The sequence below is a fragment of the Microcaecilia unicolor genome, chromosome 12 (assembly GCF_901765095.1).
Source record: "Microcaecilia unicolor chromosome 12, aMicUni1.1, whole genome shotgun sequence".
NCBI lineage: Eukaryota > Metazoa > Chordata > Amphibia > Gymnophiona > Siphonopidae > Microcaecilia > Microcaecilia unicolor.
In genome coordinates this window covers 84,764,570-84,780,824 of record NC_044042.1, presented here as the reverse complement: position 1 = coordinate 84,780,824, position 16,255 = coordinate 84,764,570, and the positions used below count along the sequence as shown (strand labels likewise).

At 42.7% G+C, this 16,255-nt stretch overlaps 1 protein-coding gene across 2 annotated transcripts in view; it reads right to left on the bottom strand.

Annotated features, from left to right (window-relative positions):
* The window catches only part of LOC115481759 (E3 ubiquitin-protein ligase ZFP91-like), a 70,652-nt gene that overhangs the window by 32,083 nt on the left and 22,314 nt on the right, over positions 1 to 16,255 (bottom strand). For both annotated transcript variants that reach the window (XM_030221137.1, XM_030221136.1), the window contains exons 5-6: positions 9,222 to 9,273; positions 509 to 571 (exon numbers count right to left, since the gene is read on the bottom strand). In XM_030221137.1, the coding sequence (XP_030076997.1) occupies positions 509 to 571; positions 9,222 to 9,273 (115 nt within the window). The remainder of the gene's footprint in view (positions 1 to 508; positions 572 to 9,221; positions 9,274 to 16,255) is intronic.

Below are 16,255 nucleotides of genomic sequence, written 5' to 3'. Positions count from 1 at the left end.
CAGAATATTTACCTTCTCATTTTCAATTTGTTACTATTATTAGAAATAGGCAAACTATTAATTCTCCTTTTGCCTTTCTTTATGTTAGAGGTCAGAAGAGATTTAAGATATATGAAATGTTGCTTACTTATCAGACTCCTAAAACCTGGCAAGAGATCTCTGTATGTTTTCATCAATTTTATTCTTAACAGGTTTTCAGAAGAAAACTTAAGACTTTGGGCCTCTTTTACCAAACCGCACTGTTTGAGGTCCTTTATTATTCAGGAAATATGTTTCAGGTTATTTTATATTGTATTTTTTCTGTAATTCCCAGGAGTATGTCCTGGTATTCCTTGGATTTGTGAACTGTTTAGAACAATATGGTAGTAGCAGTATACAAGTACCATTTTATTTATTTATTAGAATTTATTTACCGCCTTCTGTGTCTCTGGAAAGCACACATTCATGCAGTTATTCAATTGTTGAATTCAGTTTTGATGACTGATATTGAAAAAGACAAGTTGCTTACCGAATTCTCTTTTTCCCAATCTGTGCAATGTCCTCATCATTCTGTTTGATGCACACTCTCCTACTGTAAGAGAACAGAGAAATATTTGGGTAAAACGACAAGACAGAGCAAGTTACTATGCCTTGCAAAAACCTTTAAATTTGTGCACATTTTTTTTTAACATTCTACAGTCCACAAAGTACATTCAAAATGCATTAAAAGGTTTATTTCATTAACCTACACAACATACTCAATATTTTCAAATGGGAAAGAACAATTATAGAAATATTCAAAAAATTAAGAAGGAACTAAAGTTTCAACTGCATAAGCCTTCAAACCCCCTGACACCACAGATTTTCTGTTGGATTTAGATCTTCATTTGGACACGGCCAATCATTTTCTTCTAGCTAACCCACTCCAAGATCACTGTCCTGCTGACTATCAGATTGGAACAGGATTTTCTCCAGGATCTGGGGTGGAGAAATGGTGGACCACTTGGGAAGGACAGGAAAGATGCTAAGCCATGTTGTGCAGTGAAGACAGAGTGAGGAAAAGCAGGACAAAGGGAGGGAGAGAAGGCAGAGACAGAGGAGCCATGCTGAACATAGTAGAAGGATAGGAACACAGAGAGGAGAGATGCTGAACATGGGGGTGGAGGGAGGGTTAAGGACACAGAGGGGAGATACTGAACAAGAATGGAGGATAGTGATAGTAAAAGAAATCTATCCTAATGTAGGACAAAACTTAGTTACAGTTTGATCCCCAAATGTAAACATTACTTATACTAGCTGCTGAATCCCCTGTGCATAAGCATACTGAGATCAGAAGACAACAGGAGTCATATGATGAAGGGAGTGATAAAGTATTTACTTTGCCCCTTACTGACAAAGATATCAATGTTGCAAACAGATCCTTAACTATACATATGTATTTTCCAGTCTCTCTCAGTAATACTGACTGTCAGGAGGAAGAAACAAAAACTCAAAGCTACCAGATACGTGCACAGAAGAACGAGTGCATCTGAGAAATTATGTATGGAAACAGGGAAAGTCTTGACAATAGTGTTGACTCCTCACATAAATCCATTACTGAAATAAGATAGATTAACCCTTTCTTTTCTCATCTCATAGGTGAGGCGATTCCTGCCTCTAGAATGAGTACCTCCAGGGAAAAAGAGCAGGAGTCTCTCAACTCATCTGGCCACACCCATAAAATAAAAGGTTTAGTCGATCCCAGGAGGTGAACATTAGTGGCACCCAAATTGAATTGCCCTCCGGTTAGAAAAATCCAAGTGAAGGTGGTCGGCTGATTTGGTAAGCCTCTTTTCTGGGATGGGAAAAGAAAGATACATGTCCAAAAAGCATTAATTGGAACTAACTGGGCTTGCAACTCAGAAATCCTGCATGTTGAAGAAATGGCCACCACGAATACCACTTTCAAGGATAGGATCTTGAAGAGACACATTCCGTAAAGCCTAATGCTCTCAAGATCAAGTAAACACCAAGGTGCTTTGGAAGGGAGGATGTGTTCAACCCCCAGAGGAAGTGCACCACATCTGGATAGGACCCCAAGGACATTCCTCACACATCTCATAATCACACCAGAACTACCACATGAGCCTAAAAGTGAATTAAAAACGAAATTCTGCTCCAGACCCTCCTAGCAGAAGCCAAAAAACACAGACAGTTCTGCCCTGGGGGCTCAGCACCCCTAGTCTGCTCACCAGTGTTCAAACATTTTTTTGTTCAGATACACACATAAGCTAAGGATGCAGAGAGCCTCTCAAGAGCCAGGCCATAAGCTAAAAGGGATCCAGATCCTCCAGGATCACTGGACCTTGACGCAGAAGGCCTGAACCCTAGGACAGGTGGTTCCGCAAGTAATTTGAGTAGATCTGCATACCAAGGCAGAATTGGCCTATCCAGGGCAACAAAGATCATCAGAAAAGGGTGCTCTGCAATCCTGTGGATCTCTCAGCTCAAAATGGGGCCAAGGCAGAAAGACACAGAGGAGCTCCTGCTAAGGCCAAGGCTGGATTTCCACTGCACCTTCTCCTTTCATGTAACTGAAGTCGGCAAAGCATGTAGCATTTCGCTAAGTTGCCAAAAGATCAAACAGGGGCTTTCCCCAGCATTTCACTAGCGGCTGGAATATGGTGGGACTAAATTCCAATTCCAATTCCAATTCTCTCAAGCATACATTGCAGGGACAGAAAGCACGTAAACAGACTGTCACAATCAAAAGATTTTGATCTTTTGATTGTGACAGTCTATTTACGTGCTTTCTGTCCCTGCAATGTATGCTGCCCGAGTGCCAGGAGATGAGATTCCACCCAGCTGCACAGCACTGCGAACCTATCACTATGCTCCTAGAGACCCCTTGTTTATGACATAAGCCACTGCTTTGGTGTTCCCCAACATCACACAGTCTTCTCTTCCAGACAGGGAAGAAAGTGAAGGAAAGCTAAATGAATTGCTCGTCTCCAGAAGACTGATCCAGAGAGCTGCTTCTACAGGTGACCAGCACCCCTGGGTTACATGGTTCATTTCTTTGAAGGCATGAATAGACATGTCAATAAAGATGAGCCAGTTGAAAGCTTTTCACAAGTTCGTCATGAGAGACTCCTGACAAAATTAAAGAGTCATGGGATAGGAGGCAAAGTTCTGTCGTGGATTAGGAATTGGTTATTGGACAGAAAACAGAGGGCAGGGTTAAATGGCTATTTTTCTCAACGGAGAAGGGTGAATAGTGGAATGCCGCAGGGATCTGTACTGGCACTGGTACTGGTACTATTTAACATATTTATAAATGATCTGGAAATTGGAACAACAAGTGAGGTGATTAAATCTGCAGATGACACAAAATTATTCGAAGTTGTTAAAACAACACATGCAGACGGTGAAAAACTGCAGGGAGACCTTAGGAGATTAGAAGACTGGGCATCCAAATGGCAGAGGAAATTTAATGTGGACAAATGCATAGTGATGCATACTGTGAAGAATAATCCAAATCATAGTTATCTGATGCTAGGGTCCACCTTGGAGTCAGCACCCAAGAAAAAGATCTAGGTGTCATTGTAGACAATATGCTGAAATCTTCTGCTCAGTGTGTGGTGGTGGCAGCAGCAGCCATAAAAGCCAACAGGATGGTAGGAATTATTAGGAATGGGATTGTGAATAAGACCAAGAATACTATAATGCCTCATCTTGAATACTGTGTTCAAATCTGGTTGCCACATCTCAAAAAAGATATAGCAGAATTAGAAAATGCTCAAAGAAGAGCAACCAGAATTATAAAGGGGATGGAACTCTTCTCATATGAAGAAAGGTGAAAGAGGTTAGAGCTCTTCAGCTTGGAAAAGAGATGGCTGATGGGAGATATGATTGAGGTCTACAAAATCCTGAGTGGTGTAGAACAAGTAGAAGTGAATCAATTTTTGACTCTTTGAAAAAGTACAAAGACTAGGGGACACTCAAGGAAATTTCATGGAAATACTTTTAAAACAAATAGGAGGAAATATCTTTTCACTCAGCAAATAGTTAAGCTCTGTAACTCATTGCCGGAGGATGTGGTAACAGCGGTTAGCGTATCTGGGTTTAAATAAGGTTTGGACAAATTCCTAGAGGAAAAGTCCATAGTCTGCTATTGAGATAGACATGGGGAAGCCACTGCTTGCCCTGGGATTGGTAGCATGGAATGTTGCTACTATTTGGGTTTCTGCCAGGTACTTATGTCCTGGATTGGCCACTGTTGGAAACCGGATACTGGGCTAGGTGGACCACTGTTCTAACCCAGTATGGCTTTTACGTTTTTATGTTGCTGCAGTGTGCACCTCCAGTCTGACAGACCGGCATCCGTTACAACCAACACCCATCCAGAGGAACTTCCTTCAACAAATGAAACTGAATGGACCATCATAAGTACATAAGTAATGCCACACTGGAAAAAGACCAAGGGTCCATCGAGCCCAGCATCCTGTCCACGACAGGAGCCAATCCAGGCCAAGGGCACCTAGCAAAGCTTCCCAAACCTACAAACATTCTATACATGTTATTCCTGGAATTGTGGATTTTTCCCAAGTCCATTTAGTAGTGGTTTATGGACTTGTCCTTTAGGAAACCGTCTAACCCCTTTTTAAACTCTGCCAAGCTAACCGCCTTCACGACGTTCTCTGGCAACAAATTCCAGAGTTTAATTATGCGTTGGGTGAAGGAAAATTTTCTCCGATTTGTTTTAAATTTACTACACTGTAGTTTCATCGCATGCCCCCTAGTCTTAGTATTTTTGGAAAGCGTGAACAGATGCTTCACATCCACCTGTTCCACTCCACTCATTATTTTATATGCCTCTATCATGTCTCCCCTCAGCCGTCTCTTCTCCAAACTGAAAAGCCATAGCCTCCTTAGTCTTTCTTTATAGGGAAGTCGTCCCATCCCCGCTATCATTTTAGTCGCCCTTTGCTGCACCTTTTCTAATTCTACTATATCTTTCTTGAGATGCGGCGACCAGAATTGAACACAATACTCAAGGTGCGGTCGAACTATGGAGCGATACAATGGGATTATAACATCCGCACACCTGTTTTCCATACCTTTCCTAATAACATTCTATTCTCTTTCCTAGCTGCAGCAGCACACTGAGCAGAAGGTTTCAGTGTATTATCGACGACGACACCCAGATCCCTTTCTTGGTCCGTAACTCCTAACGTGGAACCTTGCATGACGTAGCTACAATTTGGGTTCTTTTTTCCCACATGCATCACCTTGAAATGGGCTGAGAGAGAAAACATCACTTCAAACTGCTGGGAATTGAAAGACCAGCAGGTCAACAAGATCTGCTGAAGCAGACACATGAGCATTCGCACTCATGGCAGTGACCTTGAAGCATGAAGTTCAAAAGCTGCAGATAATCTCAGTCTCTTGGAGCCTGAGAGAAGAAGTGAGATCATTGGAACAGGAGCTTGTCCACTCTGCCCCAAGTCGGAAAAACTATCCTTTGCCCCATCTCGAAGAGCACCCCAAGGTACTACATTACAGCCAATTGACTCTTGCCATAATTCATTACCCAACCAAGGCCTTCTAACAGCTGAATCACCCTCACTACTGCCACTCAAGAGGCTGCTTCTAAGTCTGCTTGAATGAGCCAGATGTCCATGTATGTATGTACATGGATGCCCTCCTTCAGAAGAAAGGCTGCCATGACAACCATCATCTTGGAGAAGGTCCAGGAACCTCCAGTGCAGACTATTTTCTTGTTGAATGGCAGTGAAGGAGCACTTATGCCACTTGGGGGCATTGACTTCCCCAAAGGACAACCCTATGGCTAACCCTGAAGCTTGAGGAGGGCCCACAGCCTGAAAAGAGTCTTGAAGCTCTGTAATCACTGTCCTGAGAACCTCAGAAAGGGCATGATACAAATGAGGCCCAAAATCCATCTGGGGCTCCATAGCGCCAGTCACAGACCCTTGTCCACTGTGGAAACAAAAAAGAACTCTCTGCTGCAACAGGCACTGAATCCTGGTCTGATGCCACTTCTGTGGGAGTCATGCTGGCAGGCAGCAAGATTGTCATATTTTCCAACTGAAACTGGCTCTCTATAGGTTGCCTTGGAAATGGGTTCTGCTGGCTCAGCCGTTCCCAACTAATATTCCAATGGAAGATGTTTCTTTGCAGTACTATGTGAACCCACAGCTTCTCTATCCCTGTTGCAGCAGAGGAAACACCAACTATGGTGCTAAAACACCAGCTCCCCCAGGTCCCACATCTCCTGCCTGCCAGCTTATCGGCCCCATGTTGGCTTCCAGCACAGCTAAGGTCCCAGAGGCACCACCACAACTGGTAACATTTGAGTTCCTCTGTCCCTCCGCTGTTCTGATTTTGCGCGGCTCCTGTATCTATTTAAAGGAGCTGTTGTGATATAAGAAGAACCCCCCCATTGCTCTCCTTGTTTTTTTCACAGAGAGACCCAGAGGAAGGGAGGGCGGGGGGGGGGGCAGAGTTAGACCAAATCACAAAAGGTCTCACCCTACAGACAGGGGTCCCCGAGAACCCCGACACCTGAGGGAAGCTCGTAGGCCAAGCTCAGGGTCACAAAGGGCAAAGCTGCTCTGGCACAGCTGGGAAGAGGACCATGGATCTAGACCCAGGAGCAACAGCCACAGACTACTTCAGAGCTGCAATCAGACTACTTCAGAGCTGCAATCTATAGACTGTGGCCTAAGGAGTCAGGCCGAGTGCCTATCCTGCTACATCAGTCCTATCTGCACTTTCTGCTGAAGGTATACAAATACTGAGGTATTCGAGACTGCATACAGCAGTGAAGTCATTTGAATATTCAGATTTATCTGCCCCACATCTACCAGTATGGAGGCGCAACCCATTGGTTGGCTCTGGTCTAGCAAGATGATAAGGAATGCTTCATTTTGCTTTATTATGCCAATCAGTATAGGTCCAAAGTGCTAACAGAAGGGAGAATAGCAGTCACTTAACCCTCTCTTGCCCCAGGTACAAAAAAACTTTGACTGTGAGTCCACTAGGGACAGAGAAAGCACCTGTATATAACAAATGTAAACAGTTTTGGTTGTATCACAGAAAAGTGGTATATTAGATGCGTTACCCATACCATATCATTCCTTCTGCCAGTTTCTCTTGATTTATCTGCAGCATTTGATCTCATTAATGGTGATTTTCTCTTGCACCGTCTTTCTTGTCTTGGTATTACTGGCACGGTTTTAGAGTGGTTTACTTCTTTTCTTGGACAATGTACTTGTCAGGTAGTCCAATCTTCTTCAGCTTCTGCCTCCTTTCCCCTAACATGTGGTGTTCCTCAGGGGTCAGTGCTTTCCCCAATTCTCTTTATTTGTTAGTCCTCCGGCTCTACTTTTACAGTCTTTGGGGATTAGCTCATATTCATATGCTGATGTTTTTCTTTTAGTCTATTATACAGACTCAAGCTCAATGGACTTCCAGCCACTTCAAATCTGTTTAGAACGTGTGGCAGGCTGGCGAAAAGACCACCATTTAGTCTTGAATCCTCAGAAAATAGCGGCCTGCTGGGTTGCCTGGTCCATGTCTCCACTGAATATTAATTCATCCTTCCGTTATTTCTTGGACTCCACCTTGTCCTTTGGACCTCAGATATCACAGCTTGTTAAAACAGGTTTTTTTCTTCCGAGGGCAATTTGCAACATTGGATTTTGATGCTCTTTGTTCTCTGTTTTATGTTTTTCATTTCAGATACGATTACTGTAATGTTGTTTATGAGGGGATTACCAAATATAATCTTAAAAGGCTGCAAATATTACAAAATACTGTAGCACGGATTCTTTGCCGAGCCTCTTGTTTTGACCTTGCTTCATTTAAGGTGCTACTTTTAACTCATAAGGTCCTCTACAGTGGTACTCCTGCTTATCTCTCCTTTATGGTGACTCCCTATACACCATATCGTACTTTGCTTTCATTACATGACAATAGGCTAGTTCTTCCTCATCCGTCTAAAGCTAGGTGGGAATCCACTAGATCCAGTGCTTTTTATTTTGTCTCACCAGCATTATGGAATCATCATATGTGTCTTTTCAGGCTTTGCTGAAAACTCATTTTGTTCACCATTCTTTCCTTTTGTAGGTCCGGGTGGATTCTGCAGTGGGAGTCAGCAGGATGTTAGAGGAAAACATGTGGGTTTGATTTTATGAGTGGATTATGTTAATTTGCTCTATATGTAAGCTTTTTGTCTTGTATGATTGAATCTTGTTGAATGGCAAAAGCAGTCAGGTCTTTCCTATCTTAAATTGATGGGTTTTTTTCTGATTTTTTGCTTTTATTGTTATTTTATAAGTAAACTGGTTTAATTTGCTTGCATAGAAAGTGGTATAGCTAATTTTAATAAACGATAAGTTGGAAAAAGACCCTCAAAATCATAACTGTAAATTTCAGGGGGATGTCAGTGTGGTCTGGATCTTCTGACTGCACAGAATTGGCAGGGGGTGTTGAGTTTTTCTTGCTGTGGGGGGTGGGGGGGTGGGGGGGAGGGAGAAGGCTGCTCCAGGATCTTTGTTATATTGTGCAGTGGGAGGTAGGGAATCACAAGCTTGGGGGGGGGGGGGGCAAGAGAGGTGCTATTAAGGCTCAAGGGAGATAGGTTATACACACAAACCTTCAGCCAAAGCTAACTGGCCTTAAAATTTGGCCACCTAGATGTAGGAAAATATTCTGCATAACATCTAAACAGCTGAGTGTCATGGTTCAAATAAAAATTCTCCTAAATTTGGGGCAGCCAAAATTTCAGGCTATGGGTTATGACTGTTGCAACTGTAAATGAATAACATATCCACTACTTCATTTGCTCACGGTGGCTTCTCTCTCAAAATTAGACACAATGGGACTCATTTTCAAAGCACCTGTAAGTCTAAGTGCTTTGAAAATGAGCCCCTACATAACTTTGTAAGTATAAGTGCTTTGAAAATACACCTCATTGCCACTCATTCAGAATAATATTGTAAGATAACCATAGCTTCATTTGACAATTACTATCTCTGACTGTCTTTCTCAGACTCACACAGAGGCAGTTGCTTCCCTTACTTTTTTGCTTTATTTGACAACACTGACTGTGGCCCTTTTGGGCTCGTGCCTCAGTCTTTGAGCATTTCCCTTGGTTTCCTTCTCATAGATGGCATGGCATTACATTCCTATCAAACGTCTGACCATTCTCTCTTCATCAGGAAAAAGTAGTGACTTACTTTTTAATGCCATCATCAACACATGAATCAGTGACAGCCCCAGGACATGATCCTAGCACAAGAAAAACAGTAAAGTTACTCAACAAGGACACAGACAGTGCTGAGACAGCACGTTTTATCCCTTGACCATTCCAGTCACCGAAGTCCAGGTTACACAGTTGTTTATTTGTGTCTCTCGGGTTCCATTAACTAGAGATTTATGGCATCTAATCTACCTGTTCAGCTCTGTATTATAACCATAAGCATTAATATCCCGAATGCTGATGAAGTTCCTCAAATGGGGAAGATAATTTTCAAAGCCATTTCTGTGACTAAAACAGTGCAGAATGACCTTTTCCAAAATTACTCACCTGACAATGAAGTAAAAATTCAGCATAATGCTGTTTTGCAAGTACTTTTACCTGCAGGAAGCAGAGGTATTGGGGGAGGGGGTTTGAATTTATGCACATACATTGGGATTTTCTAAAGAATGGATATATTTCCCTGAAAAAACACTTTACACAAATTAGCAGGTGCAACCATGTGTGAGTAGCTTTAGAAAATATTTTTCAAAGGCAAAGTAGGCACTTTCCCTTTGAAAACTGGTATAATGGAAATGGCCCTCAAATCTGTGCAGACTTACAAAATTATCTCTTTATTTGGCTAAACATACCGGCTGATAATCAAAGTGATTTAAGCGAGCAGGAGAGGCTCCTGACCGCTTAAATTGCCTGAGGCCACCTACCCCCCCCCCCCCCCCCATTAATCAGCGGCACTAAACTGGGCTGTGGTGCTACATATTGCCTCTGACTGTCCATTAAAAAAATGGGCAGGAACAGGGGGGGCGTTTGGAAGCAGTTGACAGTTATGTGGGTGCTGGCGTATTCAGTGCTAGCACCCCCATAGCTAAGCAGGCAAATTTAGGACAGATCAAAAGCAGGACTGGAGGCGTAGCCTAATGGTTAGTGCAGTGGCCTGAGAACCTGGAAAACTGGGTTCAATTCCCAGTGCGGCTTCTTATGACTCTGGGCAAGTCACTTAATCCTCCATTGCCCCAGATACAAATAAGTACCTGTGTATAATATATAAACCGCTTTGATTGTAACCACAGAAAGGCAGTATATCAAATCCAATCTCCTTTCCCTGTCCTAATTCCATCCAGTGCCCCCACCAGGACCACCAGGGATATAGGTAGACTTGGGTGGGAGGGCCTACATAGACCTCGGGGGGGGGGGGGGCTCATTTTGAGGGGGGAGGGTTTTTTATTCTCATGGGCTGGGGAGAAGGGTAGAAAGGAACGGGGCATTCTGTAGACCGGGAGGGGGACTGGGGCTTCTGAAGGTAAAATATAGTTATGTGGGCCCCGGCTGATATTCAGCTGAATATTGACCGGGGACCTGCATAGGCTCCGGCAGGCACTGCCACCAAATGTAGCCCCCGATATTCAGTACCGGTGCCTGGACATGGCCCAGCACTGAATCCTGGGGACTAATCTAGCCAGTGAAGTTAAGTGATAGACACTGGCTGAATATCTGCCAGATAGTGTCTTCAACCCTCGTACACGTCTCACACTCCACTGTCTATCAATGGAATTCAAAACATATTAGAGAAGGAATTTGTTTCACTGATCTTTACAACATATCAACACAACAGAGGATCTGCCTCAATACTAGTGCTGCAGAATTTCACTGTGGATTACTATCTCACACTTACTAGGCTGTCACAAACAGGTATAGTTCAAATCCTATATGTCAGATAAACAACAATCAGTTCTGATCAGCAACAGCATATCATTACCTTGGGCACTGAACTGTGGGGGTGCCACAGAGATTCATACTGTCTCTCATTTTATTTAATATCTACTTCAAGCCTTTGGTTGAGCTGCTTAGATCGATGGACACAAAATTCTTTATCTAAGCTGATGATGTACAGCTACTCATACCCACTGAACCAGATCTACCCACAGCCTTGAGTAAACTGGCTGTGTGTCTAACAGAAACTTAGGAATGGGCAAAAAAAACCCCCAACAAACTCTGCTTTATCCCAAGTAAAACAGAGATTCTGTGAGTTCCAAACACAAGTGGACAAGTACCTGACTTCAATAACAATTTGGAAGTATGAAGTCCACCTAAAATCACAGGTCAGGAATCTTTGGATACTACTAGTCTCATTACCTACTTTGATCCCGCAAAAATTGAAACAACTTTTATAAAACTGTTTCTATCACCTGTGGCAAATACAAATTCTCTCTACATTGATAAGATGAGCCTGACCTCAGGGTGTGGAAGAGAAAGAGAAAAACTGTGTGATGATAAGGAACATGCGGGAGAGAGACTGTGCGACAGGGTACGGAGGGAAGAGGGAGAGAGAGAGTCATTTGAAAATGAAAAAGAAACCAGCAAACACAAAATGTTTTTGGTTGCTCACCCCCAATTTCTGATACTGTATGATGTTAATTCTATTACTAGGATTCAATGGGTCATCTCCAAGTTTATCTCACTGATTATATTTATACTTATGTTAGGTCTTTTTACTATTGTTCTGCTTTAACAAAATTGTTTTATGTCAAGCAGTACTTGCTGTAAACCACTTTAAGTGAATCTCTTCATAACGACTGTTAGTAAATCCCAATATATAAATATTCTACATTTTCAAAATGAAAAAACAATTACAGAAATACTCAAAAAGTAATTAAGAGTAAAACCCATCTTCTGTCATTGCAAACCCAAATTAGTTCTAATTCCAAATAAACAAAGTTACTCACCTTTAGCAGATGTTCTCAGAGAACAGCAGGTTAAGTATTCTCACAGCTGGGTGACTCATCCAGTGCGGACACTGACTAGCAAGATTACTGTAGAACTTTCTGGCAGCATCCCACTGCACCTGCGCTGGTGCCTTCCTGCCTAATGTGCAAGTGCGGGTCCCTCAGTCATAAAAGATAGCTAAAGATTACAATTCCAAGAGGTGGGAGAGTATAAGAGAATAGTTGGCCTGCTGTCCTCGGAGAATACCTACTGCAGGTGAGTAACTTTGCTTTCTCCGAGGACAAGCAGGCCTTATGAATTCTCACAGCTGGGAATCCCAAGATACCAGGCTCACTGAAACAACGATGCTAGGACCATAGGGACTCAAAACTTTGAGGCCTGAAAGTCAATTAACTTGAAACTATTTGCATACTAGTTGTGAAGGTGCAGCCTGGAACCAAAGAAAACTGGTCATAGGGGGTGGAGTTGGATTCTAGACACCAAACAAATTCCTCAGGACTGCTTGCCAGAATCGGCTGTCAAGTCGGGTAGCCTGCTTAAGGCAGTAATGAGATGTGAATGTGCGGACAGATGACCATGTCGCAGCTTTCCAAATCTCTTCTATGGAGGCTGACCTCAAGTGGGCTACCGATGTCATCATGGCTCTGACATTATGAGCTTTGTCATGACCCTGGACATAAGTAGAGGAGATGGAATCTGCTAGCCAATTAGAAAGTGTGTGTTTGCTGATGGCTACCCCTATCCTGTTTGTGTCAAAAGAAACAAAAAGCTGGGTGGACTGTCTATGGACTTTGGTCTGCTCCAGATAGAAGGCTAAAGCTCACTTGTAATCTAAGGTATACAGTACACTCTTCACCAGGATGGGCATGTGGTTTTGGGAAAAATGTTGGCTGAATGATTGACTGATTAAGGTGAAACTCTGACACTACTTTAGAAAGGAACTTAGGGTGTATGCGGAGAACTACTCTATTGTGGTGGAACTAAGTGTAAGGTGGATCAGCTACGAGGGCCTGAAGCTCACTGACCCTGCAAGCTGAAGTGACCACCACCAAAAACACAACTTTCCAGGTCAAATAATTCAGATGACAGGAATCGTAGAGAAATTGGAGGGGGGGACCCCTAATGTTTGTATTTTCAGAGCACCCCTCTGAATAATGAAACAAGGGTTACAAGTAAGATTTATTTCATCCCCCCCCCCCCAATTAATCTGTGCGCTGGTTTCAATGGTTGCTAACTAGATCAGGTTGCAGGGTCCAAAGGACAGCCATGTGACCCACACTCCTAACTACACTGGACCCAAAAACATTTAGTGTGATTTGTTGGGCAAGCAATGGGAGAAGGGGAAGTGGACCTTTTACTAAGATAGATGTGTGTGGGTGGGAGATGGTTATACAAGATCTTGGGGAGGGAGGTGTGTCACGAGAATGGGGATCCCTCCCCTGTTCTTTCTGTATTTTTGCTGACCAATGTCAAGAGAGGTGGAGAGACCTTCTCGATGCCAGTGCACTCCCAGTAGGGCAGCGTTCACAAAGGTGGAAAGAAGAGAAAATGACAGCCAGCATGGTTAAAAGGTGAAGTGAAGTGTTAGAAACAATGGAAAAAGGATCCGAATGAAGAAAATAAGAAGCAACATAAACCGTGTCAAGCTAGATGCAAAGAAGGCAAAAAGAAAATATGAAGAAAAACTTGCCGTGGACACAAAAACTCATAGTAACACCTTTTTCAGGGACATCAGAAGCAGAAAACTTGTGGGGGAATCCGTGGGACTGTTAGATCATAAAGGAGCAAAAGGGGCACTCAGGAAGGACAAGGCCATAGAAGAGATTGAATGAATTCTTTGCTTCAGTCTTTACGAAAGAATATGTAAGAGATCTATCTGTACCGGAAATGATTTTCAAGGGTGACGATGCACAGTAACTGAAAGAAATCTCGGTGACTCTGGAAGATGTACTGTGCCAAACTGACAAGCTAAAGAGTGATAAATCACCTGGACCAGATGGCATTGGTTATTGGACAAAAAAACAGAAGGTAGGGTTAAATGGCCATTTTTCTCAGTGGAAGAGGGTGAATAGTGGAGTGCTGCAGGGATCAGTGCTATTTAACATATTTATAAATGATCTGGAAAATGGAATGACGAGTAAAGTGATTAAATTTGCAGATGACACAAAACTATTCAGAGCTGTCAAAACACAGGCGGACTGTGAAAAATTGCAGGAAGACCTTAGGAAACTGGAAGAGTGGGCATCCAAATGGCAGATGGAATGTAATGTGGACAAATGCAAAGTGATGCACATTGGGAAGAATAATCCAAATCATAGTTACATAGCTCATTCAAAGTGAATGCCCCCCCCCCCCCCCCACGCCAGCTTTTCAGATTCCAACTTAGGAAACAGCACTCAAGAAAAAGATCTAGGCATCACTGTAGACAATATGCTGAAATCTTCTGTCCAGTGTATGGTGGAGGCCAAAAAAGCAAACAGGATGCTAGGAATTATTAGGAAAGGGATGCAAAATAAGATCTAGAATATTATAATGCCTCTGTAGTGCTCCATGGTGCAACCTCACCTTGAGTACTGCATTCAGTTCTGGTCGCTGTATCTCAAAAAAGATATAGCGGAATTAGAAAAGGTTCAAGAACAGTGATCAAAATGATAAAGGGGATGGAACTCCTCTCATATGAAGAAAGGCTAAAAAGGTTAGGGCTCTTCAGCTTGGAAAAGAGACAGCCGAGGGGGGATTTGATTGAGGTCTATAAATCCTGAGTGGTGTAGAATGGGTAGAAGTGAATCGATTTTTCACTCTTTCAAAAAGTACAAAGACCAGGGGACACTCAATGAAATTACATGGAAATACTTTTAAAACAAATAGGAGGAAATATTTTTTCACTCAAAGAATAGTTTAGCTCTAGAACTCACTGCTGGAGGATGTGATAACAGCGGTTAACATATCTGGGTTTAAAAAGATTTGGACAAGTTCCTGGAGGAAAAGTCCATAGTCTGTTATTGAGATGGACATGGGGGAAGCCACTACTTACCCCAGGACTGGTAGCATGAAATGTTGCTATTAATTGGGTTTCTGTCAAGTACTTGTGACCTGGATTGGCCACTGTTGGAGAAGCAGGATACTGGGCTAGATGGACCATTGGTCTGACCCAGCATGGCTACTCTTATGTTCTTATGAGATTGGTGCTCCACCCTAAAAGAGCCTAGAAAACTTTAGAGCTGGAAACACTACAAAAAATAAAGAAAAGAATAAAATTAAGAGTAAGGAAAAGAATGACCAAAAGAGACAAAAATACCTGACTGGGAAGGCACTACAGACTAGAGAAAATCTTGCAATGAAAAAAGAACACAATGACATGTCCTCCCTGCTCCGCAGAAAAACAAAGATTGAGGGACCTGCGCTTGTATGTCGGGTAGGAAAGCAGCAGCGCATGTGTAATGGGATGCTGCCAGAAAAGTTCTACAATAATCTCGCTAGTCAACATCTATGCAAGGCTCCATTGGATGATGCCATCGAGCCATGAGAATACAGAAGGCCTGCTTGTCCTCGAAGAATTACCCGGACAAAGTATCAATTTATTCTTGTTGTATGAAAGAAAGCAAATACCTAAAGAAGAACCTTAGGATAGTTATTCAAAAATACAGATATTTCCCTGTGTTTGAATATCCTCCTAGGGCACTATCAGGCTCACCAATGCCTTGATCAGATCCTCTCCCAAAGTTAGTAGCTGTGGGTTAAGGAAACTGCTGAGGAAGGTCCGTGTGAGGCCAAAGATTATTTTTAAAGAACTACAGAGGTCTGCAGCTGAGCCTGGCAGGAATGGTGTGAAGACTAGGAAACAAAAAGGTAGTCAAAACATTTTTGCTTCCTAGTCTTAATTACTTTTTGAATACTTGGACATTTCTATAGGGGATAATTTTATAAAGGCTTTTTTGCATGCATAAGTTGGTATATATGCGTAAAATGCGTCTTACCCCTGCATAAAGCTAAAGTGATAACTTTGAAAAATGTAGAGGGGCATAATTGAACGGGGACGACCATCTCTAAGGGTGCCCATCTCTAGGGACATCCCGGCGAAGGGGTGGGGAAACCCGTATTATCGAAACAAGATGGGCGTCCATCTTTTGTTTCGATAATACGGTCGGGGACACCCAAATCTCAACATTTAGGTCGACCTTTGAGATGGTTGACCTAAATGTTGAGATGGTCGACCTTAGAGATGGTCGTCCCCGGTTTTCGGCCATAATGGAAACCGAGGACGCCCATCTCAAAAACGACCAAATCCAA